A 24,581-nucleotide genomic window follows, 5' to 3' on the forward strand; every position below is an offset into this window, starting at 1 on the left:
TACAAATAATAACTTTCAAGCAGGTTGTAAAAGTTAAAAAAAACGAAAATAAACAAGCTGGTATGCAAGTCTGAACACAAGGAGAAATTATACCCCCAAAGTTTGGTCACAACTGTAGCTAACTGGACATTTTTTACTGTAAGGGGATGTGTGTCACAATTACACAGTACTGAGTGGAGCAGACCGCGCTCAAGGAAACGCATCGCGGAGTAATAATCCAAAAAACGATCAGCAAGATTTGACACCAGGCTGGTACCGTTTTCAAGGTGTTGCTGGGGATCGGATGGCGGACAAGTGTCTTCTACGGTATCGCTGCAGTACTGTCTATACAGGCTGGCTTTCTGGTGCACACCCAACAGTCGCTGAAGGCGTGGTCGTTCGTAACGTCTGTTATGGCTTCCAGGACAACTGCTGTCACTGGAGTAACCGCATCAAAGTGAAGAACTGTGGTTCTTACTACGTGTACGAGTTACAGAGGCCACCTATTTACTTCAGTCGTTATTGTGGTAACGGTGGTGCTGGTAAGCTACACCTTGTTGGCTAACAGCCAGCTCATCCGGCTGTGGTTGTCAATAGGATGCTTTCGATATATTTAAATTCAGCTTTATAGAGAAGCCTAGAAGACACAAACAAAAGAAATTTGCAAGCATGTAAATTTACTTCTCTTTTTTGTGCCCTCCATGCCTCGCTACTAAGCTGAATTTTAATATATCGAAAGTTTCCTATTGTTTTAAAACTTGAGTGTTAAGCACCAATCTCTTTAATTTGTGGCTTTACGTTTTCCTAACAGCGAAAATCGTCAGCTTTTGCTCTTCTTCTCTGTTGGGTTTTATCCAATATTTTACGGAGCAAATGTCTTTCCTCGTCAAAGTTATTTCTTAACACAGTATGAAAAAATCGAATCGCGTAAGTGAAACTCGTATTCGTCGACATTTTAAGTTATTCATTTAAAACGAGTTGGAAGTTGTTTACCAAAACCGATAACGAGTTGATAGAAATTTCCTCTTACGTCAATCTTCCGCATGCTCTAATTTTGATTACGAATGAATATCTACCAAGGTCTCCCAGTGCAGCTCATCGTGTCCCGGCAGATAAAATGTCAGATCTTCTGAGCTCCTGTCAGACATCCTTTTCATCTCCATTTTCATGTTGTCAACATTTTAAGCTGGTTCTCTGTTACCATGTTAGCGAGCTGATTAACTGATTTCAACTATATAGTTCCAACTGTAAACAACCAATTTACAAACTCAATTCATTCAAAATTGCATCGAATGATAAATTACATTATTTTATTACACGACTAAGGTGGTCCGAGGGCCAATAACTAAATCAGCCAATCAGATTGCTTTATTCCCGGTCCCGCGAGAGCCGATATTTTCCAAGTATTGGCCGGGTTTTGTCCCGGATGACCCCGCGCTAATTTTCGGGCGATTTAGCGCAAGATTTTTGCAAGATTTTTTTCGCAAGATTTTTTCGGAGTTTTTATTGCTTTGAAAATGAAATGACCTTAAACACAGAAATAATTATAACTCATTTTAATAGCGCGCGTAAAAGTTTTGCCGCACATTGTTTTTCATGACATCTACCGGGTAGCAATTCTCACTACACAAAGTTTCCAGTCTTGTAATAAATCTCTTATTAACCAAGCTTGCTCGGGACCGTACTGGGCGATTATTGGCCCTTGGTCTTTTTTGTACGGACCTCGCTGCGCTCGTTCCGTACTGTCAAGAACTCGGGCCAATATTCGCCCAGTACGGCCCTCGCGCATGGTTAATAAGATATATTTATTCATTCATATCCTACAATTAAATCAAGTATTGTTATCACCGTAGCTAACTGGTATGTTTATGCTTTAAGTGGATGGGTGCAAAAACTACACAGTGTTAAGTGAAGCAGACCGCGCTCAAGTAAACGCAGTTCGGGGTGACTTGTGCGATAGGAGCATGTTAACAGGTTGGTACCGTTTCCAAGGACCTGCCGGGGATCAGATGTTGAACAAATGTGTTCCTATGTTCCGCTGCGGTGCTTGGTATCCAGGTTGGCTTAATGGCGCACACCCAACAGTCGACGAAGGTGTGGTCGTTCGTAAGGCCTGTTTTCACGCGGGGTTCAACATGTGCTGTGCTTCGACCAACAACATAAAAGTGAACAACTGTAGCTCTTACTACGTGTATGAGTTACAGAATCCGCGGGCATGCGCCCTTCGTTATTGTGGTAACGCAGACGTTGGTAAGTTAAACCTGGTTAACTTTTTTATTAGTTTGATTCAACAGCCACGGCATCAGGCCGTGGTTGTTGTGATCCAGGAGAAAACACCGATCGTTTCAGGCCTTTAAGTTTTACTGACATCGAAAATGGTCGCCTGCTGTTATTCCAATTTTCTTTTGGAATTTAGCTACATTTTACGAAGCGTGATTACATTTCTCGTCGATCGAGTGTAGAACTGAATGCTATCTGATAGCTCGTTGCATACTGAACCTCGAAAAAGTTTAAGAAAACGGAATCGCAAAAAAGAAGCACCATTCGTAGCCATACATGGTATTAACCTTTCTGGTACTTATTTTAAGCTACGATATAAAAGTTTAAGCTACTCTTCAAAGAGTTCCCGCTTCACTGTTAAATTTGCGCACCAATCTCCTCCTCTTTCTCTTCTCCAGTTTCAGGTTATCAGCATTCAATATAATTCTCAGTTACCACAAAAGTTAATTCACTTCAGTTACATAGCTTCGACTACAATAAACTTCATTGCGATAACTCCCAAAAGAGGGCAACATCGGGTACCCAAATAGCTATCTTATAAATAATACACGTAACACAAAATATAAAACATCAAAAAATGCAGCCATTGAATAACACAACATTCTTACCGTTGTTGTAGTCCCTTTTAGTCGTGTTGAGTGCTTTTAACTTCTGGCCATGCAAATACTTTTTAATTTTGTCTCCTGCTGGTGATTTCAACTAGGTTTCAACTGAACTGCATGCCTGAACTGAACTTAATTTGCCAAATTTCCTTGGCCTTTTTTTACTTTTTATCGTTTATCTTTTTTGCCATTCTATTAAGTATTTTTGGTGGATGTCGTTTTAACTTGTATTTTGCTCACCGCAAACGTAACCGGTATTCATTCCCGTCTCGATCAGTCTAGATGAAAAAATGAGGACCTTGTGAGACATTACGAACTTAAAGTCATATTAACCGAGATGGAGAGCTGCATGGGAGAATCTTGACCGAGTTCATCAGTACAGACTGAACGAAGTGGGCTCTGTAATCACGATCAAGGTCAAGATTCTCCCAGACATACCGACTAGGCACGGTTAATAGGGTGTTTACTGTATAGCCAATCGAAAAAACGGAAATTCGCATGCGGCGATGAGCTTGCTCGTTCTCTATACTGTATTTTTCATATGGATTTGGGGCTTTCACATTTTATATTCTTTTTTTGTGTGTGTAGAAACAACTCAATTGTATTTAATTTTTGTTTGTAATTTTCTCCTCATAAAATGTTATCGATCTAAATGCCTGTCAAGATGGGAAATCGATTTCAATCAAATTCGTAAAGGATTCGTTAAGGATATGCAAATTTGTGTAAGGCTACATGGAAAAACAGTTTTTAATATTAGCTAAAATGTTATTCATGTCCCTACGCCACACTTTAATATGTTATTCATTTCAAGGTCACCATTTTATAACTATGATTTCTAATTTTGCGGTTTTGTTTTGGTTTTACATTGTAGTAATCACGTGCCCAGCGTTACCTGCACCGTCCAATGGAACAAGACTTGGATGCTCAGGGAATGCAGCAATGTATTATGATTCAGTCTGTCAGTTCTCGTGTAATAATGGCTATATAGGGTCTGGTTCTCAAGTAAGAAGATGTCAACAAGATGGAACGTGGAGTGGACAAGATTTCACTTGCCAAAGTACGATCTTTAACGTTATGCGATAGATCAGGGTTTAACTCTACATTCTCCTGTACAGCGTTCTGTCAAATGCTACATATGAGTTAGCGGAACCTAAACAGCTCGTATACTAAATCCCTAGTGAGTTGCTCAAGCAAGGCTGAATAATCAATCAAAAATTTAATTAATCTAATTAAATTCCCTCTAAACGCTGCAAATCAATGTTGTCATGCATTTTAAAGCAGGGTCATTTAGAGAAGACTTTTTTCTTTCTACCGCATTCAAAAGGAATCCTTTCACTTCTTTTTTTCTTCGTTATTTAAAACTGAAATATTCCTGCTAACATTCACGGTTCTTACCTCTTGCCGTCGTCACCAAGGGTATTCTCTCGCTCAAAATTGGTCTTTATGTCGACCACATCTCCAAACATATCATTTGAACGAAAATCTGGCGCAAATCTTTCCTGTGAACGGGATTCTTTGGGCAAGGAAAAAGTTCGACCTCGTGGACTATTGATTTTGTATTGAGAATGACAAAATGCTAATTACAGGATGAAACTCTCACCATAGAAAAATGTCTCACCTGTCTGCTTGTAAAAGGTCAGAATCTGATGTTCTTTAGTCGGCCATCAAGGCACCGAAAACAAAAACAAAAAAATTATAGTGTTATGCAATTAAGTTCAGTTTTCAATTCACTGGTTTTGCACCTTGAAAAGAACCTTTATAGCAATGTACTTTTATTGTATGGTCTGTTTTTGCGTTATTCTGCCGAGTTCTGATTGGTAATGGACGCGATTACATTAAATTCTACATTGTTTAAGACATTATTATCGAGAATAGGCCGTAAGGCGTGGCAGAGAGTAATGCACAGAACAGAGGGTAATTCATTTTATTTGTTACCTGTTTATATTAAAAGGAATCCTTTGTGAGCCCCTTCAACTTGCTCCAAATATAAGAATGAAAGCAGCATGCACCCGGTTGCCAGGTGACGCGTGTGAGTTCGCGTGTGAACGAGGCTACTCTCTGATTGGTTCAGACATTAGACGGTGCGACCGTTATGGATCATGGACCGGCACGCAGCCTCGATGCGAATGTAAGCTTGTATTTAATGAAAAAAAGTCATTTATCATGTTTTTTTTTTCCAAGAAAACATCACTATACATGATCTCCACTCGCAGACCTTCCTTAGCATTGAGATCTTTTTTTGTATTAAAACACATTATCCGCTTAGAAAACTGGGAAGTAGATACACGAAAATCTATCCTTTCGATCAGCTTGTTGGAAATAATTTAAAACTTCAAAATCCTTAGACAATGGGTTGAACATTGTTTATACGATAAAAAAATATTTATATATTCACTTGACTTTTGAAACTAATACCTCGGGAAGAAAATGTGAAATATTGAAGTATTTTATACAAAAGTAATTTCTTGTGATTCAACAAAGCAACTGAGAGATTTTTAGTGGGATGACGGCGGCCATTTTACCTAGCTGAAACCCCTTACCATTGTTACGTGACACTAATACACTGTAACTGTTTTTTTTTTGCATGTAGCTGCCACGTGTCCAAAGTTATCGCCACCGACCAATGGTGAGCTATTGGGATGTAATACAGCAGAGATGTTATATAACACAGTGTGTAGATTTTCTTGTAAGGAAGGATCTGAAGCGTCTGGTTCAACAGTTAGAAGATGTACAGAAAATGGAACTTGGAGTGGAAATGACCTTGTCTGTACAGGTATTACAAACAGTTTGTCAATTGAATAACGGCTTGTTGAAGGCAAAGAGATTTTTTGATGCCAGAAAACTAACTACTGGACTCATTTTTGGGGCTCTTTAACACCGTATCACGATAGCTTGCACTGTCATTGATTTTTTTAGGCTACCTAAAAAACCTGTGCTGGATAAATCGTATTTGTCTATTTTTTACTTGTTTGGTGTTGAACTATTGCTTCATTCACACACCAAATCATATCTTAATAATATCGTTTGGCGATCTTGAATCATTACTCAATAGATACAACATCGTCCATTTTTTTTTCTCTTTTGCCTCGATTTCAGATCGCTATAGTCAATCTAAAATCGTTGCATCATTCACTATGACTACACGGTTGATCTATGTATCTATGCATGCATGGATCAATCGATGTGAGATCGTAGAAAGATATTTTATCGATCTGCAATCTTCGCTCCATCTAATATCGTCACTGGATCTCTATTTCGCGGTATTCTCCGAGATGAGACACAGTGACGGTACATAATACTGTTGTTGCCTCTTTCTTATCAATAACATTGATAATAAAAGGTAACAACTGTTTGTGACAAATTCGGTCTTGATGTATTGCTTCTGTTAATGAATGTTTCATATTCAGTCAGTAATTTGGCTAACTAAAAAGTTTGGAGTATGAGCTTTTTGTTGTCAATAGATTGTTACCAGTCTGCCCTCTGTTTTGATTACTGTAAATGCTTTGAAATTGTTCTTCTAAGAACCTGTCAGTTGGTATTGCTAAAGTCACAATGCCAAGCTGGATCCAGCATTGGAGCTGCTGGCTGGGAAGCACCGCAGTGTTTTACTACTTCTCAAATATTGACTGCAGGGCTGCCCTGCCGACAACCCAGAGTAGATGGGTGACAAATCGGATAGACGGTTGACTGTGGGACAGACCACCTGGAATCACCGGGCTTGCAACCCAGATTCTAGAAAGAATTGCAACAAGTCAAAGAAAGAGAGGATGCCCCCAGGATCGTCGGAAACGGGGGGAGAATAATCGATCACAGACTGACAACACGGAACTGAACTTAGGACCGGATACGGACGACAACGACCTGAATACGGATAATATGGACCTGAACCTTGGAACGGACATGGACTATGACAACATGGACACGGAGACCACGAATTTGGAATTTGGACTGGACATGGACAACGGAATTGAGAGGTATGAATGCTGCGGAAAGCGATTCAAGACCTATCATGGGTTACGTATTCACCAAGGAAAAGTGTGCAAGAGAAGGGATCCTGCTCAGCAGCGCAGGCCGCATGGCCAAGAGACGTGTGGTCTAACTCCCCAGGTGCCTAACCACAGTGGGAGTTATACCACAGTTGAGCAGAGTGGAGAGGAAGCGAAGGTAGCTGAAAAGAAACCCAAGATTAAGTGGCCAAAGGCGAATGATACAGCAACATACAATCAGTTCGATGAAGAAGTGAGTAAATTAGTGAGAAGGTTCAAGGGTACGACTAAAGAGAGGCTTGAGAAGCTGGCAGAGGTTGTGTATGAGGAAGGGTTGAGGAGGTTTGGCCTGGAGAAAGAGCAATCGCCAAGGCAGGGGCAGAAGAAGGGTGGACCGTCAAGAAGGAAGAGCAAAGCTGATGAGTTGCGTAAAGAGAAAAAGAGATTAAGGACGTTGTGGCTGAATGCTAAGGAGCATGAAAAGGAGGGCTTAAAAGTGTTGTACGAGCAGGTGAAAAGGCAACACAGGGATTTGATGAGAAGAGAAAGGAGGCTGAGTCGGAGGAAGGAAAAGAAGAAAGTTAGGCAGCAGTTCGTTAAAAACCCATATAAGTTTGCAAAAGGGCTCTTCGTGGAAAGTAAAAGTGGAAAGCTTGAATGCGCGAAAGAGGAGCTGGAAAACCATCTGAAGGCAACTTATAGTGACCCAAAGCGAGAGGACAAGCTGCCTAGAATGGCAGGGCTGCAAAAACCCACATCACCCGGTGTGGCATTTGACATGAGCGACATCAAGATGAAGGAAGTGGACGACTTTGTTAGGAAAGCTCGTGCCAAGAGTGCTCCTGGAAATGATGGCATTAGCTACAAGGTGTATAAGAAGTGCCCGCTACTTAGAAACCATCTTTTTCGTCTCCTACACGAAATGTGGAGAAAGAAATCAGTGGCGGACAGATGGTGTTTTGCTGAAGGAATATATCTACCAAAGGAAGAAAATGCTAAAGGGATAGCGCAGTTTAGACCCATTTCGCTGCTAAACATTGACGGTAAAATCTTGCTTGGCATAATAGCAAAGAGAGTGATAGAATTTGTTCAGATAAATGGATATGTAGACGAGTCGGTTCAGAAGGCTGGAATTCCAGGTATACCTGGGTGTGTGGAGCATGCTTTTGCGATCTGGGATGCAATACAGGAAGCAAAGTCATCAAAGGGAGATTTAACTGTGATCTGGTTGGACTTAGCGAATGCATATGGCTCCGTGCCCCATGGTCTGATCGAAATGGCAATGGAGAATTTCTGGTTCCCAGAACCAGTGAAAGCAATGCTGATGCAGTACTACAACAAATTTCGGATGCGTTTCACAACAGACGGCTTCACGACTAACTGGCAAAGGCTGGAGGTGGGAATAGCAGCTGGATGTACGATATCGGTAATCCTGTTTGTCCTAGTCATGGAGATGATATTAAAATCAACCAAGGCTGACATTGCTCTGCTAAGAACACCATTGAGAGCATTCATGGATGACATCACTGTGCTTGCAAAGTCTACGAACGCAGCGAATCAGATCCTAGAAAGGCTAGATGAGCTGATTACATGGTCAAGGATGAAGTTTAAGGCCAAGAAGTCAAGGAGCTGTTCATTTGTGAAGGGAAAGCAGAAAGAGATTCGCTTCTCAGTAGCTGGAGACACTATACCCACTGTGAGAGAACAACCAGTGAAGAGTCTTGGCAGGTGGTATAAGGGCACACTGACTGACCGTCACCAAGGAGTAGAGACCCTGAAGCAGGCAGAGGAAGGCCTAAAGGCTATTGATAAGACTCGACTTCCTGGAAAGTTCAAGGTGTGGTGTCTTCAGTTTGGACTGTACCCGAGACTGATGTGGTCTCTTATGATGTACGAGGTTGCAGCATCAAGGGTTGAGCGAATTGAGCAAAGATGTAGTGTTTATATACGAAAATGGCTCGGACTCCCAAGACAGCTTAATAACACAGCACTGTATGGGAAAGGTGGCCAACTAGAACTACCTCTTGCATCCATTTGTGAGGAGTACAAGGCGGGTAAGGTGAGAACGGTAATGATGTTGAGGTACTCAAAGGACCAGGGCATTCGAGAGGAACCCCCCGAGGTACGTACTGGCAAGAAGTGGAATGCAGAGGAAGAAGTAGACAAAGCGATGAGCAGTTTGAAGCATGGAGACATTGTCGGTGCAGTCCAAAGTGACAGGAGGGGACTCAGTACGTATAACTTCAAGCCCTTTTGCAAAAGTAGCGCGAAGGAGAGAAGAGATGCAGTTGTGAACGAGGTGAAGCGGGTTGAACGCGAGAGAAGGTACGTGCACTTGGTGCAGTGTAGTCAGCAAGGACAATGCTTGAGGTGGGAAGAGCTCGTGATTGGAAGGAAATTGTCCTGGAAAAAGCTGTGGGCATGGGAACCGGCGCGACTGAGCTTCTTAGTTAAGTCAACGTATGACACGCTACCTTCTCCAGCCAATCTTGTACGTTGGAAAGTGTCTGAAGAGAGTAAGTGCCAATGTGGACAGTATGGCACACTGCGTCACATCTTGTCTGCCTGCCCCATGGGTCTAAAAGATCGATACACCTGGCGACACAACCAGGTACTGAGGGTCATCGTGGAAGCCATTGAAACGAAGGTAGCTGATATTAATCAAGGGAAGTTGCCTGTGAAGGAATGTCAGAACAAAGTTGTGTTTCACCAAGAAGGGAAGAAGGGAGCGACAAAACCATCTCCAAAGAAACAAGTGGTGGACGAGAGGTGGCAGGGAACATGGAAGGTGGCGGCTGATTTGGACAGTGCCCTTGTTTTCCCCATTGTAACAACAAGCCAACGCCCGGATGTTGTAGTGTGGAGTGACGATTCCAAACAAGTGATCTTGCTTGAATTAACAGTGCCGTGGGAAGAGAACTTTGGAGATGCAGAGGACCGGAAATACAGGCGGTACGAGGAACTAATTGACGCTTGTAAAGAGGCTGGCTGGAATCCAGAATATTACCACCTTGCTGTAGGTTGCCGTGGGTATGTTAGTCGAGAACTGGCAAACTTGATGCGTGGTCGGTTTGGATTCAACACAAGAGAACAGAGAACATTGGTAGCCGCCCTGCAACAGGCAGCAGAGAAAGCCTCGTACTTTATCTGGCTAAAGCGTGATGACAAAGTGTGGCTCGGCTAGTTTTTTATTTTCTTTTTAACTCATGTCCCAGCCAGCACCAGCTCTTGTGAAGCCTCCTTAGGGAGGGGCCCCGCCATGGCAGAAGACAGTCGAGGAGTAGGGGCCGAAACTGTCTGCCATGGTTCCTCCTGACGACTTCCAAGCTGGATCCAGCATTGGAGCTGCTGGCTGGGAAGCACCGCAGTGTTTTACTACTTCTACATAAATGACATTGATCTCTAAAATTGCGTATTGTATCGCTTTTTTCAAAACTTTTCCCGTTTTCATGAGCAGGGTGGCCCATGCATTATAACTGCGTTTAGTTTTTATTTTGAAGATCAGTTTGCAGTGACATTTAGCTTCACAGAGCGTCAATCTTACTGTGTCATGAGTCAGCTCCTTCGAAGAAGCTGAGGACGTACCTATAACCTGGTCCCAGTCCACATCGTGTGGAGTAAAAATGGCAATGCCTGGTGGTAAGTAATAAAAGGTGCCAGTCGGAGATGTTGCCAAAGTAACCGTACCATATTAATACTAGGCCAGGAAAAAGGTAAGTGGCAGCCGTCTAATCTTCTAGTGAGTTGTGTGCGCAACTAAATGATAAGCGGATAGCTAGAAGCCTACAATAAAAGCCGGTCCGAGAACAACTGAAATCGTATTTCCTTCCTTTGACTGTAGAATTAACGAGAAAATGTGTTCTTATTGGTTTCACATTTTTGATTAGTGAGTGTGCGCTAGTATATCTAAGGAGGTGGTGTCAGGAGTATATATACGTGCGAATTTAATTCTCACGGGTTTTTCATTCTTGTCTGGCACTTCAAGCGCTCGACGAGTTTCTCATTGGTTGTTTCTTGTTTTGCCTCGATCTATATATTATTTTGTTTGCGCCCGTGTTTTCTATATTTCTTTTTTAGATGTTTTCAACTCGTCGATTTGGAAAAGTCTCCAGAACTCCATACCTAATTAAGATAGGGTAATGAGCGTTATCTCTCCTGCGGAGTCCCTTAAGCTTCCTGACGTGGTTCTTGCCGATAAAGCTGCCAATACGTCGACGGAATATTGTTCCATCTACAACAGATGGGCGACGTGGGCCACCGGCCCTACATCATCTCCAGGTTTTCTCGGCTTCTCACTGACACGTTACCCTGTACCTACAGTTTTGATGTCCTCAGCCAACGCATCTTCGCGGATGTAGTCTGCTGTTTACAGTTTGGCGTGGTTCTACCACATTGCAGGCAAATGGACGTCCACAGATCATTCCTGGGCAAAGGAAATTATGGCACGTGCTCATTGTTTTTTAGCTGACCAGAATGCGACAAAGAAGCTGTCACGCTATTGGAACACTTAGTTGTATGTAGAGCTGTCTCCTCAGCAATATTAAAGGATAATGTACCTATATTTGTTTGCTTGCTTGTCGTTGTGGCTTTTCATCGTTTTGTGCAGCTCACTCGTCTTGTCTGATCGAATGCAAAACTAGATAAAGACCTGCTGCATTTATTGAATTATCCAAGACAAAACAATTTAGATTAATATAATGATTTAAAAATATATTGTTCCATTTTCACTCGGCTTCTCTTTGCTATAACTAAATCTGTTTATAAAGTACACTGTGTGAGTAGAAAAACAGTAAACACCGTTTTGTTCTTATTTCTGGTCATTTGTTCTCAACTCCCGATAACTCGAACTTTTTTCAATTTACCTTGAAGGTTCGAGTTATCGGGAGTCGATGTATTCAATTTCAACATTTCACACGTTTTGTTTCCCTGAAATATGTTTGATTTTGCAAGCGCACTCATCTTTCTTAACTTGATAATAAAAATTGTGTTGTGTTTTTGTTAATCGTGCTGTTTGTAAAGATTAGCTTCCGCGTCTAGCGGTGGTGAAAACATAACCTTATTTGGGGAAAAGAAGACAAAGAACTTTATCGTTCTTTCATGCATGGAATATTACACTGCGAGTATTACATACAACCCCCAGGACTAAATTGAATTTAGCAATACGACCAATACAAACAGTTCATTTGGTCTTTCCAGAAACAAAAAGAAACTTTTAGCGGCTCTTTAAAGACTCCAGTTGTCTGTGAGTCCTTAGACTACAAGCTAAGGAAAAGGGGGTATAGAGAGAAAAAATCGGGAAGCAATACGAGCCGAGCACGGTCTGGGAAGAAAGGTCTCGCACGCGCTCGTCTTTCCGTCTTTTTTGTTCGTCATGTACCTTACTGGGTAGCCTGTTCGAATGCTAATTCGTCACGCCTAATTTGCTTCGTAATAGCCATAACCTTTAGTGCGACGCAAACGGCGTGCAGTTTTGTTGAGTCGTTCGGCGGTGAACTTGGCAGCACTGAACGTTGTGTTTTTAGCACAATCTGATCCATAAGGGTTAAAGAAGAGAAATGAAAGCATTTCTTGTACTCTGCGTCTCGCTTTGCCTTGTGGCAGGTATGTTATATTTACAGCTTTGTTTAGTGAATCTAATTTTGCATGGCTTATTTTAGTGTCTGGTTGTGCATTTCACGTCGTGGTCGAAACATCGAATCAACTCTTCATTTCACATCAAGGTAAGGGTCTGAAAGTTAGAAACGATACCAGCTTTGGAAAGTCTGCTTTCATGTATCCTATTGGGTTTTTCGATTATATATGTGTACGTTAAAAAATAAAAAAAACTTGGATAGCAACTATTATGCAAAAGTGAATGAAGCGTCAAAAATGTTCAGAACGTTCAAAATTCTGTGTCGAAAACAGCGCATTTTTTGGTTGCCAAAATGGTTGTAACTTAGATCGTACAAAAGTATTTAGTAGTTCTTTCAACTCTAGCTATTAAACCATCGATTCAAGTTGAATTTTAATTCATATTCTGCAGTCATTACACGGGTTGTATGAATAATAAATTTAGAGCTATTCAATTTCAACATTCTTTGTGGATTTCATCATACGTTTCGGTTCTCTGAAACATTGTTTGATTTCGCAACTTTATGTATTCATTTTTCTTGATAATGAAACTTGTATGTACCTTTTGTTTGTTGATCGTGCTGTGTTTGTAGTTTAGTTTCCGCGTCCAACAGTGGTGAAAACAAAACCTTATTTGGGAAAAAGAGGACAAAGAGCTTTATCTTTCTTTCATCGAATATTACACCGCAGTTATTACATATACAGTCTTCATATGCCAGAGAGAGCTCATCAAACGGTCAATTGCGGCACGAAAGAACTTTGATAGAATCAAAGCAGATATAAAAAGAACTCAGCGAGAATATTATGACATGAGTCAAGAGATCTACATGTGCCAGATGAAAAACGAGTTTTTGTCCGACTTCCTCCCCCAAATTCAACTGTCAAAGGGGCAGCTAGCCGCTTTATCAGAAGATATGATGGACCCTTTCTTGTTGTTGGTCATGTTCACGGTCGTCAAGATTTACTACAGTTACGACACTTAACAACAGGCAAAGAACTTAGAGCAGTGAACATTGAAAAAGTTGTTGTAGTTCCTGATGGTGATCCTCATACAGATGTCCGCCCTGATACTGAGCGAGGACAACCCTTGCAGAATGCCACACCCTCATTGCAAGAACATAATATAATCGGACCCTGTCTAGCACACTAGATCCAGATTTAAACAAGGTCGCACTTTCATTTGGACAATATCTTAGTACATTATCAAAACCTCAGTGTTATGCTTCTGAAGCTTGTAAAGTAGTTTACCAAAGTTTACCAGAAGCCAGAGAGATTCTTAACCGACATGGTAAACTCAAAGGACTTGTTAGCAAATGCCCTTACTTATCGCTACAAGGCGGACCACATGGGGGTACTTACCTCCTTGTCTTAGACGTCAAGCTTTTCCAGGAACTTAACAATTAAATACCCAAGAAGGGGTGGACTCATGAGCAAACATTTGTTTTCGTTTTTGTTAAAATTCCTGTTCGGATCGTTCGTTATCTATTGTTCCAGTTAAGGTCGCGCGGGACCCTGGCTCATTAATAAATTCATTAGGCAAATTTCTTGACGGAGTGCTATTTTGCAAATCTTTAATTCACTACATTTTGAACATCGATTCCTCTAAAATTTAACGAGGATATTCGGGGATGATGGAATTACATCACGATTGTCTTTTTACTGAGATATGACCGTTGTCTGTGATGTTACAAGCCCTTAAATGTTTAACTGCAGATAATGCGATTTTGTGTCCAAGTTTTCAGCTAGAACAGCGCACCAAATTAAATGATTATATAGCTTAGTGGTAAATCATAACCTCTTTTGTGCTATGGCTAGAACGAAATTTTCGATTTCAAAAACTGCTACAAGTTAATGGCTTCTGAGAGAGTAAAAATGTGAAATCTAAACTTTGAAACGTGCTATCTTCATTTTGAGAAGGAAATTTAAAAATTCGCTCTAGTCATAGCACAATAGAGTTCACCAAGTTTATGTTCCTCGCGAATCAACTCTTAAAATTCTATATCGGCGGAGAAAACTTGGACACAAAATTGTAGGTTTTGAGGCTTCCGAAGACCTTCCGAGTCAATGTTTACAACAACGTGTGATATATTCAAAGCTGTGAATCTAATTATGATAATTCCCTATGTTCCAGCGCACGTGCACAAAGCTGAGAACAATTACTAGTAATTACTTGTACAAAGAGTTTAAAAACAAACATTCTCATGAATATTTCGTTTGTTGTCGGCTTCAGTCGTCCGGCAGTTCGTGCATACTCTTTAAATAAATACATACTAATGATTGCAAGGGTCCTGCGCGACCTTAAAACTTAAAACCCAAGAAGGGGTGGACTGTAGTGGGACACGTCGTGACCCTTACGTAACGTAGCATTACGTAGTCGCGTAACCGGTCGAAACCGGTTATTAGAGAGCACATGTAGTCGAGCAGTCAGCCATGTTGTAAAGTCTAGTACGTTCGCTTTAGTTAAATAAAGGCCTTTGTGTTTAGTGTGAGCAACGACTCTTCCGTCTACACAGACCCTGGACATAGAGCGTTATATGACACCCCAGTACTTAATTGAATTTCTTAATTAACACCAAAAAGCGTTTTTGCTAAGAAACACTTAGTGCCTTAATTATTTCACATAGCTAACTCAGGAAATTAATGAGAATGATTAATTTGCAAGCAGTTCTGGTTTGTGAACAATGCTCATTTTACGGAAACAAAATTGCCCGAGGCTTAATTAAATTTGTAAATTAAGACCAATAAGCGCAGTGCATTTTGCACTCTTAGAGACTTTCTGGTTTTCCCTAAGAAACACTTGGTACTTTATTTCACATGTAACTATCTCAGAGAATGCGAGAATGTTAACTTTGCAAGCCCATCTGGTGAAACAAAATTACTTTGTGTTAGTTAATCGCTGTGTGTTTGAAGTTTAGTTTCCGCATCCAACGATGGTGAAAGCATAACCTTATTTGGAAGATAGAAGACAAAGAACGTTATCTTTCTTTCATCGAATAACACACCGCAGTTATTACATACCACACCCCAGGGCCTATAAATACGACCAATAATGGCGGTGCATTTTGGACTCTAGGCAAACCTATCGATTTTCGTTTAGAAACTCTCGGTGCTTTATTTCATATAACTGAAAATCAAAGAATTCAAGAGAATGTTAAACTTGCATGTACGGCTGGTTTGTAGACAATGCTAATTTTTCGGAATCATTTATTAAAGAGCAGACAACGACACTTACATCGACGTAATCACAAAAAGTTCAAAAATAAGGAAATGCAGTTGGTTACATGTTTTAGCGACACGTCTCCGAGCGCGGTCTGGGTAGGAAGATCTCGCACGCGCTCCTGTTGCCGTGTTTTTTTGTTCGCCCTTTACCTCACCGGCTTAAAACCTGTTTGCAAGCTAATTCGTCACGCTTTGCTTCGTAATAACCATAACCTTTAGTGCGACTCAACGACGTGCGGTTTTGTTGAGCCGTTCGCCAGCACCGAACATTGTGTTTGTAGGACGAGAAAGATGAAGTCCTTTCTTGTCTTGTTTGCCTCGCTTTGCCTCGTCGAAGGTACGTTATACTTTTATATTTAAATGTCCATAATGTTCGCTTGAAAAAGGGATGCCTTGAATGCCTTGTTTACTCAATCCAATTTTGCATTTCTTCATTACGTGTTTGGTTGTGCATTCTCAACGTGTTAAAACATTGAATCAACTCTTCATTTCAACGTGAGGATTTAAACGTTAGACAAGATGTCAGCTTTAGAAAGTTTCCTTTCTCGTACGGTTTTCACGTATCCTATTGGTCTCTTTCGATTATATACGTGCGGAAGTTAGCGAAGCGTCTAAAATGTTGAAAACGTTCAAAATGTTATGTCGAAAACTGCGCATCTTTGCGGCTGCTAAACGCTTCTGACAGTATATGTCATTAATTAAGATCTTACAGAAAGTATTTACCACAGTTGTTTAAGCTATAACTCAAATTAAATTTCAATTCGTAATATGCAGTTAGTAGACGGAGTGTACGCATAATGAATTTTAAGAGATACAATTTCCACATTGTTTATGGATCTCATGATACGTTTCTCTTCTCATAAACATTACTTGATTTCGAAATTTTATTCATTTTTCTTGATAATGAAACTCGTAAATGTACCTTGTTTGCCTTGTGTTTCTTAATCGTGCAGTGTTTGTAGTTTAGTTTCGCGTCCAGCGATGGTGAAAACATAACCTTATTTGGGGAAAGGAAAACAAAGAGCGTTATACGACACGCCAGTGCTTAATTGAATTTCTTAATAAACACCACTTTCCTAGAAAGCATATTTTGTACCCTTTTAAATGAGATATTGGAGACTTCATTACTGTTAATACCTTTGGAGTTATTAAAAAAAGCGTGCAACTTGGTCAATTTTGTATATTTTTGTTGTGACAAGAATGAGTTAATGGCGATCGCGAATCAAGAAACTTTATATACGCTATTACCGCAGTGTAACTTATAATGACAACAAACCCTGAGATTGCGCAGTACGCTTTACGGACTGGAAATCATCTTCAACAGATGCATGCAGATTTTTTTTTAAGAGAACTACCCAACGCAATGGCCAACCAATTTCAATACTCAACAAAAGTTTTATTCAAAATCCCTTGACTCAAAAGCATTCTAGCCCGCACTTCCTAACCGTTGGTTACCACTAGTATATTAATAGGTTTTGGGCTTCAACGTCCCTAATTAAGGTTAAATCACGTCTCGCATTGAAAGTCTATAGAAAGCGCATATTTGATAGCTAGCAGCCGTGATCCATTGACGCTCGTCACGCTTTGCGTCGTAATAGCCATAACCCGTTAAGTGCAACTCGAACGGCGTGTGGTTTGGTTGAGTCGTTCGACGTTGAATTTGGCAGCACTGAGCATTGTGTTTTTAGGACGATCTTAATTAGGGTTAATAGAGAGATGGAGTCCTTTCTTGTCTTGTTTATCTCGCTTTACCTCGTCAAAGGTATGTTTTACTTTTATCTTTGTTCAGTTTAGGCACACGAATTTTGCATGGCTTCAATTAGTGTTTGTTTGTGCATTCTCAATCGGCTAAAACATTGAATCACCTCTTCATTTTAATAATGTGAGGGTCTAAAAGATAATAAAGATATCAGCTTTGGAAAGTCTGTTTTCACGTAAGGTTTTCACGTTCTCAGTCGGGTTATTTAGATTATATATGTGCACGTTGAACAATGGAAAACGTAGATAGCAACTGTTATGCAGAAGTTAATGGAGCGTCTAAAATTTAATGTTGACTAATGACAGCGCATTTTGTACTGCTAAAGGCTTATGGTGGCTACTTTGTAGTTCTTTCAGATCTAATTCAACTTCGATTCAACTTGAGTTCGAATTCATATTCTGCAGTCATTACACGGGGTGTATGCATTATAAATTCCGAGATTTTCAATTTCCACATTGTTTGTTGATTTCATCCTACTACATTTCGTTTCTCTAAACATTCCTTGATATCGCAATTTTATGTACTCATTTTTCTTCAGTTGATAATAAAACTTGTAAGTGTTCCTTGTGTTTGTTGATCGCGCTGTGTTTGAAGTTTAGTTTCCGCGTTCAACAATGGTAAAAACATGACCTTATTTGGGAAAAAGAAGACAAAGTGCTTTATCTTTCCTTCATCGAATATTACACCGCAGTTATTACATTGGCGTTGCATTTTGCAATCTTAGCAAACTTATTGATTTCGTTTTAGAAACTTTTGGTGCTTTGAAAATCAGAGATTGCAAAAGAATGATAAACTTGCAAGCACGGCTGGTTTGTAGACAATGCTAATTTTTCGGAATCATTCATTAAGGAGCAGACAACGACACTTACAACGACATAATCACAATGCAAGTTCAAAAATAAGGAAATGCACCAGGGTCATGTTGTAGCGACACGTCTACGAGCGCGGTATGGGTTGGAAGATCTCGCACGCGCTCCTGTTGCCTTGTTTTTTGTTCGCCCTGTAGCTCACCGGCTTAAAACCTGTTTGCAAGCTAATTCGTCACGCTTTGCTTCGTAATAACCATAACCTTTAGTGCGACTCAAGGGCGAGCGGCTTTGTTGTGTCGTTCGCCAGCACCGAACATTGTGTTTGTAGGACGAGAAAGATGAAGTCATTTCTTGTCTTGTTTGCCTCGCTTTGCCTTGTCGAAGGTATGTCATACTTTTATCTTTGAATGCCTATAATGTTCGCTTGAAAAGCGATGCCTTGCGATGCCTTGTTTACTCAATCCAACTTTGGATGGCTTCATTAAGTGTTTGGTTGTGCATTCTCAACGTGTTAAAACATTCAATCAACTCTTCATTTCTACGTGAGGATCTAAACGTTAGACAAGATGTCAGCTTTAGAAAGTCTGTTTTCACGTGCGGTTTTCAAGTACCCTTTTGGTTTATTTCGATTATATACGCGCAATTTGAACAATGAAAAACTTGGATAGCAACTATAATGCAAAAGTTAGTGAAGCGTCTAAAATGTTGAAAACGTTCAAAATGTTGCGTCGAAAACTGCGCATTTTTGCGGCTGCTAAACGCTTCTGAATGTATATGGTATTATTAAGATCTTACGAAACGAATTTACCACAGTTGTTTAAGCTATTATTCAACTTAAATTTGAATTCAATTTCCACATCGTTTATGGATCTCATGGTACGTTTCTCTTGTCATGAACATTACTTGATTCCGCAATTTTATTCATTTTTCTTGATAATGAAACTCGTCAATGTAGCTTGCCTGCCTTGTGTTTCTTGATCGCGTTGTGTTTGAAGTTTAGTTTCCGCGACCGCGTCCAGCGATGGTGAAAGCATAACCTTATCTGGGAAAAAAGGCTAAGAGCTGTATCTCTCTTTCATGTAATATTACACTGCGAATATTACATACGACACCCCCGGGGGCTTAATTAAATTTCAAAATTAACACCAAAAAGCGCGGTACATTTTGCACTCTAAGAGACTTACCTTGTTTTTGCTAAGAAACACTTGGTGTTATATTTCACATGTAAATACCTCAGAAAATGCAAGAGAATGTTAAATTTGTAAGCACATCTAGTTTGTGAACAATACTAATTTTGTAGAAGCATTTACTAAGGCGCTGACAATGACATGTAGCAAGGACAGAATCAAAACATGCACAAAAATAATGGAATGTAACAAGGGCATGTTGCAGTGACACGTCTCCTAACGCGGTCTGGGCAGGAAGATCTCGTACGTGCTCGTGTTTCCGTGTTTTTTGTTCGCCTTGTACCTTGCTTCCTGATTCCGTCCGTTTCAATTCCTAAAAAGACAGAGATCTTTCTTCAGGTGAGTAAATCACTTCAATTTCCTTCCCCCTCCCCCTTTGACTCCTGACTAAACGAACAGGAAGGCAAGCATTTATTATTTGTGAATAAATGTTACGCTTCAGCGTTCACTTAGAGATGCTTTGGATCACGCGACATTCCTGGGGGGGGGGGGGGGGGGGACAGGGAGGTCTGAACCTCCCGCCTCCCGTACCTTTTACTCCCGCTTCCCGTACCCTTTACTCCCGCCTCCCGCCCCTTACCGTAGCTTTTCTCTCCTGTTTGTTCCATGTCTATTGCGAAATATAATGAAATGTTACGAAATTTCACTTGTTTTCTCCCGGTTCCCGCCACCTTAAGAATCCCGCTTCCCGTCCTCTCTCCTCCCGCTTCCCGCCCCTTTTCTCCCGGGCTCCCGCCCCCCTGAACCCCTCCACATTCCTGTGACAATTAAAAAAAGAACAATGCACACCTTTGAAAGTATTGTAACACAACATTCAATTGTTTAAATGAACAAGTCGTCCGAGGAGGTATTCAGTCCAGTGATCAAACTAATAAGAAGCCGAACTAGGTGCTTAAGTTTGATGTTATCTCGAACGGCTAGTCAAAGCAATTTTAATTGCTAAACATTTTCAAGTGTTTTTCACACTGTTTTTGAATTCAAAAAGAAGATAACGTATGTTTTGAACTTGCTGCCTTTTAGATTCACTGTAAAATGAGGCTGATGAAATATTTTTTCGACTTATTCCAGTTTTCGTAACCAATTAATAGCATAAGGGAGCCAGTTTCAAAAATTGTTTTATATTATGTTAAAGATATTCGCAATCGTATTGACCTCGGAGTATTGAGCACGAAATGGCGGCGCCACATCTCATCAAAGGTGCGGCAGACTAGCTATTAATTAAATTGTTTTTGACATTTCATTATCAACAAGTATTAACACTTCTTTGTTATCTATTAATAGGTTTTGGGCTTCAACATCGCTAATAGAGGTTGAATCACGCGACGCATTGAAAGTCTCAAGAAAGCGCATATTTGATAGCTAGTAGCCGTGATCCATTAAATCGAAATTGCGAAAGATTACTTATCCCTTGAAACGAACCCAGAATTTGGTACAATTTTCTGTTGGCGTGTTTCCCACGGGGGAGAGTATAGGTAAGTAGTTTAAACGCACGTTTTTAAATCGTTATAAAACGTGCAAAATTGTTCGGACTGGTGAGGTACATGCAGATATTTAGAAGGCGGATTTGCAATCTAATTTGATATTTCAGCTAGTTATTCACGAATTAAGCGGACTCAAATTAGACCAGACTGTAGTTTGAATAGTGTTGAAATGTAGCAGGGCATGTTGCAGCGACATGTCTCCGTGCGCGGTCTGGGAAGGAAGATTTCGCACGCGCTCGTATTTCCGTGTTGTTGTTTGTTCGCCCTGTACCTCACTGGCTTTAAGCCTGTTCGCATGCTAATTCGTCACGCTTCGCTTCGTTATAACCATAACCTTTACTGCGACTCGAACGGCGTGTCGTTTGGTTGAGTCGGCAGTTATTCGGCACCGAACATTGTGTTTTTAGGACGATCTTACACATTAAGGCCAAGAGAAAGATGAAGTCCTTTCTTGTATTCTGCGTCTCGCTTTACCTTGTCGAAGGTATGTTATACTTTTATCTTTGTTTAGTCAAACAAATTTTCCATGACTTCATTAAGTGTCTGGTTGTGCATTCTCGACGGGGTTAAAACATTGAATCCACTCTTCATTTCAACGTGAGGGTCTAAACGTTAGACAAGATATCAGCTTTAAAAAGTCTGCTTTCACGTACGGTTTTCAAAGACCCAATCAGCTTTTTTCAATTATAAATGTTCACGCTGAACAGTGAAAAAACTTTGATAGCAACTATTATTTGCAGTAGTTAGCGAAGCGTCTAAAATGTTGAAAACGTTCAAACTGTTGTGTTGAAAACAGCTCATTTTTCGACTGCTAAACGCTTTTGCCTGTATATAGTATTAACTAAGATCTTACGAAAGTTATTTACTACAGTTCTTCCAGCTCTAATTCAACTTCGATTTAATTTGAGTTTGAACAAGTCATATTCAGCAGTCATTTCACGGGGTGTATGCATAATAAATTCCGAGATATTCAATTTTCACATTGTTTGTGGATTTCATCATATGTTTTGTTTCTGTAGAACACCATGATTGCTTGATTTTGCAAGCGTATTCGCCTTTCTTGACAATGAAACTCGTAGCTATAGTTGAACCTTGTGTTTGTTGATCGCGCTCTATGTGTTTGTAGTTTAGTTTCCGCGTGAAACGATAGTGAAAAGAAAACCTTATTTGGGAGAAAGAAGAGAAAGAACTTTATCGTTCTTTCATGCATGGAATATAACACCGCGAGGTACATACGACCCCCAAGGCTAAACTGAATTTCTAAATAAAACCAATAAGCACAGTGCATTTTGCGCTCCAAACACTTGTTTCTTTCGGGAAACCAAACAAAGCATTTAGCGGCACTTAATCACCTTCCTCATGTTTGGAATGAGTATAAAATCAAGGCCAAAATATCAACAAACAAATTCTCCTAACTGGTCCCATACCTTTCTTTTGATAAGGTTGGGAGAAGTTACACTTGGAGGTTATTTCCTTGTAATCAACCCTTTAAGCCCTGGATATCAACAGGCAAATTCTCCTAGCTGGTCACCGCATAACTCTTATGGTAGGGCTGGGGGAGGTTAACAGGAGGTCATGTACTTTATTTAATGGCGGTTAACGGTTCGCCAGGGTTAGAGGTAATGAGATCTGCTTATCAGATTATTGCATAGCTATAACAAAACAACAACAACAACAACAGCAACTAAGTGTGGCTGAAAATGGGGAAGTGGGTGACAAAGTGCTCCACCAAAATATTTGAGCCCTTTGTACTCCTGGAGTGTCAAGCTAACAAAACCTACAGCCCAGGGAGAGACACACGCCGGATGGAGAGGAAGGAGTAGGGCCACCTCTCAGGGCCGACAGTGAGCATTCCTGGGTAGAGAAGAGGGAGTTGGGCCTCCGCTCTAAATGGAGGGAGTTGGGCCTCCACTAACCTAAATCTAAGGAGTACAGAATAAAGGGAGTTTGACCTCAAAAAATATCGAGTCTTTGGGGGCAAAAGTGTGAAAAGAGAAGCAGTTCATCCCTACAAAATGCAAGGCATTCCAACATTGACGAGCCACAACAGTAGAAAAAACAAAAGTACAAGTTATTAAGTCCAAAAGAAATTACAAAGAGTCCACTAGTGTTTGGGAAACTTGTGCCAGAAGTGAGGGCGGGGTTTTGATATATCTCTCAAAACAGTTTGAAGACCTGATCTACCCAGAACCTTAATAAGCCATGGGTGTAAATTGGCTGAAGCAGCTGTGGTGGCTGCACCTATTCTAAACTATGGCCAGCATATTCTTTGGAATCCAACCCCCCCTTCCTTTAGAAGGAAGGAGACTTTTTTTTTTGTAGGATTTTCCCGAGTGAGAAAGGAGTCAGATTCATAGAAGAAAAGGGGCCCAGTATATACAAATGGGGTCCTTGAGTTCAGTTATGCTAACATGGCAGAAAACATAGGCACGCTAAGCGTGCAGGAGTTATTTTTTCAATTTATGGGGTGGCTTGGGGTGAAACTGGGTGATTGTCCTGTTGGGATGGTTTATGCCATGGGTTGAGCTATTTGTGTATGGCGCCCCACGGAGTCACTTTTTTGCACAAAGTTTGCTTGCAAACAAAATAATTTTTACATGCATTTTGATACATCAGAACTGTTTTATTTAATACGGAAATTTTCATCATTTAATTAAAAAACGAAACTAATTCAATTGTCAAAACGTCACAAAATGGCACGTTCTTATTCTGTTTAAAGCAGTTATTTTGTTGCTAGCTTTGTAGCAACCGTAACGGGTTACTTTTGTTTGTTACGGAATACTTTTGGCTTTTTGCCAAACACTTTAACATGATACCGTTGTTTTTCTCTCTTTTGTAACATGATACCTTTGTTTTTTTAAAACGAACGTAACACGATAGCCTTGTTTTCTCGAAAAAGCCACGTCTCCATATAGGCATTGAACGAAAAGTACTATAATAAACGAATCAAATAAAAAAACACTCTCTTCGGAAAAGTTCTTTAAAGCGCAGTACACCTGGAGTATTTGTTTCCTGTCAAAACTGTTCAACAAAGATTTTCGTTCATTCACAACGTAAATTCTATTCAACAAACTAGAACTAATTGAGTTATCAAGTTGTCACGAAATGGCACGCTCTTATTCTGTTTTTGCTATCGATCGTAGTTGCTTTTACAGTAAAGTTACTTGTACCGGTTCATTAAATGTTTGAACGAAATATTTTAAAGTTGATTTCAGTTTACTTTGGCCGCCCGCTTTGCGAAGTTTGTTGGGAAATTGGAAACTTTGTTATGAAGTTGCCAATTACGGTACGAGTTTGCGAATCAAATTGCAAACATCGATACAAATTTCCCGACTTCGGCCCGACTGAACTTTCCAAGTTTGGTAGTTGAGGAGAAACAAGACATGTTGCTCGAAAGTCACGGCGATTTCTGAACTTGAAGGAAAGTAGCTTGAAGTGCAAGACAACGTTTCGCATCAGCGATCACGCAAGTGATTTGTCGATAAATAAATTTCATGCATGTAGAAATTTGGTCAAATTTTAACTTTTTTGTATGAAAACACATATTTAATGATTTCTGTGAGGCATAATCTTCACTGTCTTCAATTTCAAGTCTTCTGCGTTTGTAAACCGGATGAAACTGGATGGTTCATCCATATGTAAAATTGATTTTAATCGAAGCCGACGCGA

At 40.4% G+C, this 24,581-nt stretch overlaps 1 protein-coding gene across 1 annotated transcript in view; it reads left to right on the top strand.

Moving 5' to 3' along the window:
* Positions 1-263: 263 nt before the first annotated feature.
* Positions 264-24,581, top strand: part of LOC144628978 (uncharacterized) — a 135,997-nt gene continuing 111,679 nt past the window's right edge. The window contains exons 1-3 of the mRNA XM_078487115.1: positions 264-521; positions 1,858-2,229; positions 3,733-3,918. Coding sequence (XP_078343241.1) covers positions 284-521; positions 1,858-2,229; positions 3,733-3,918 — 796 coding nt within the window. The 5' untranslated portion in view covers positions 264-283. The remainder of the gene's footprint in view (positions 522-1,857; positions 2,230-3,732; positions 3,919-24,581) is intronic.

This window comes from Oculina patagonica, chromosome 10 (assembly GCF_052425735.1).
Source record: "Oculina patagonica isolate OP01 chromosome 10, crgOcupat, whole genome shotgun sequence".
Taxonomy (NCBI): Eukaryota; Metazoa; Cnidaria; class Anthozoa; order Scleractinia; family Oculinidae; genus Oculina; species Oculina patagonica.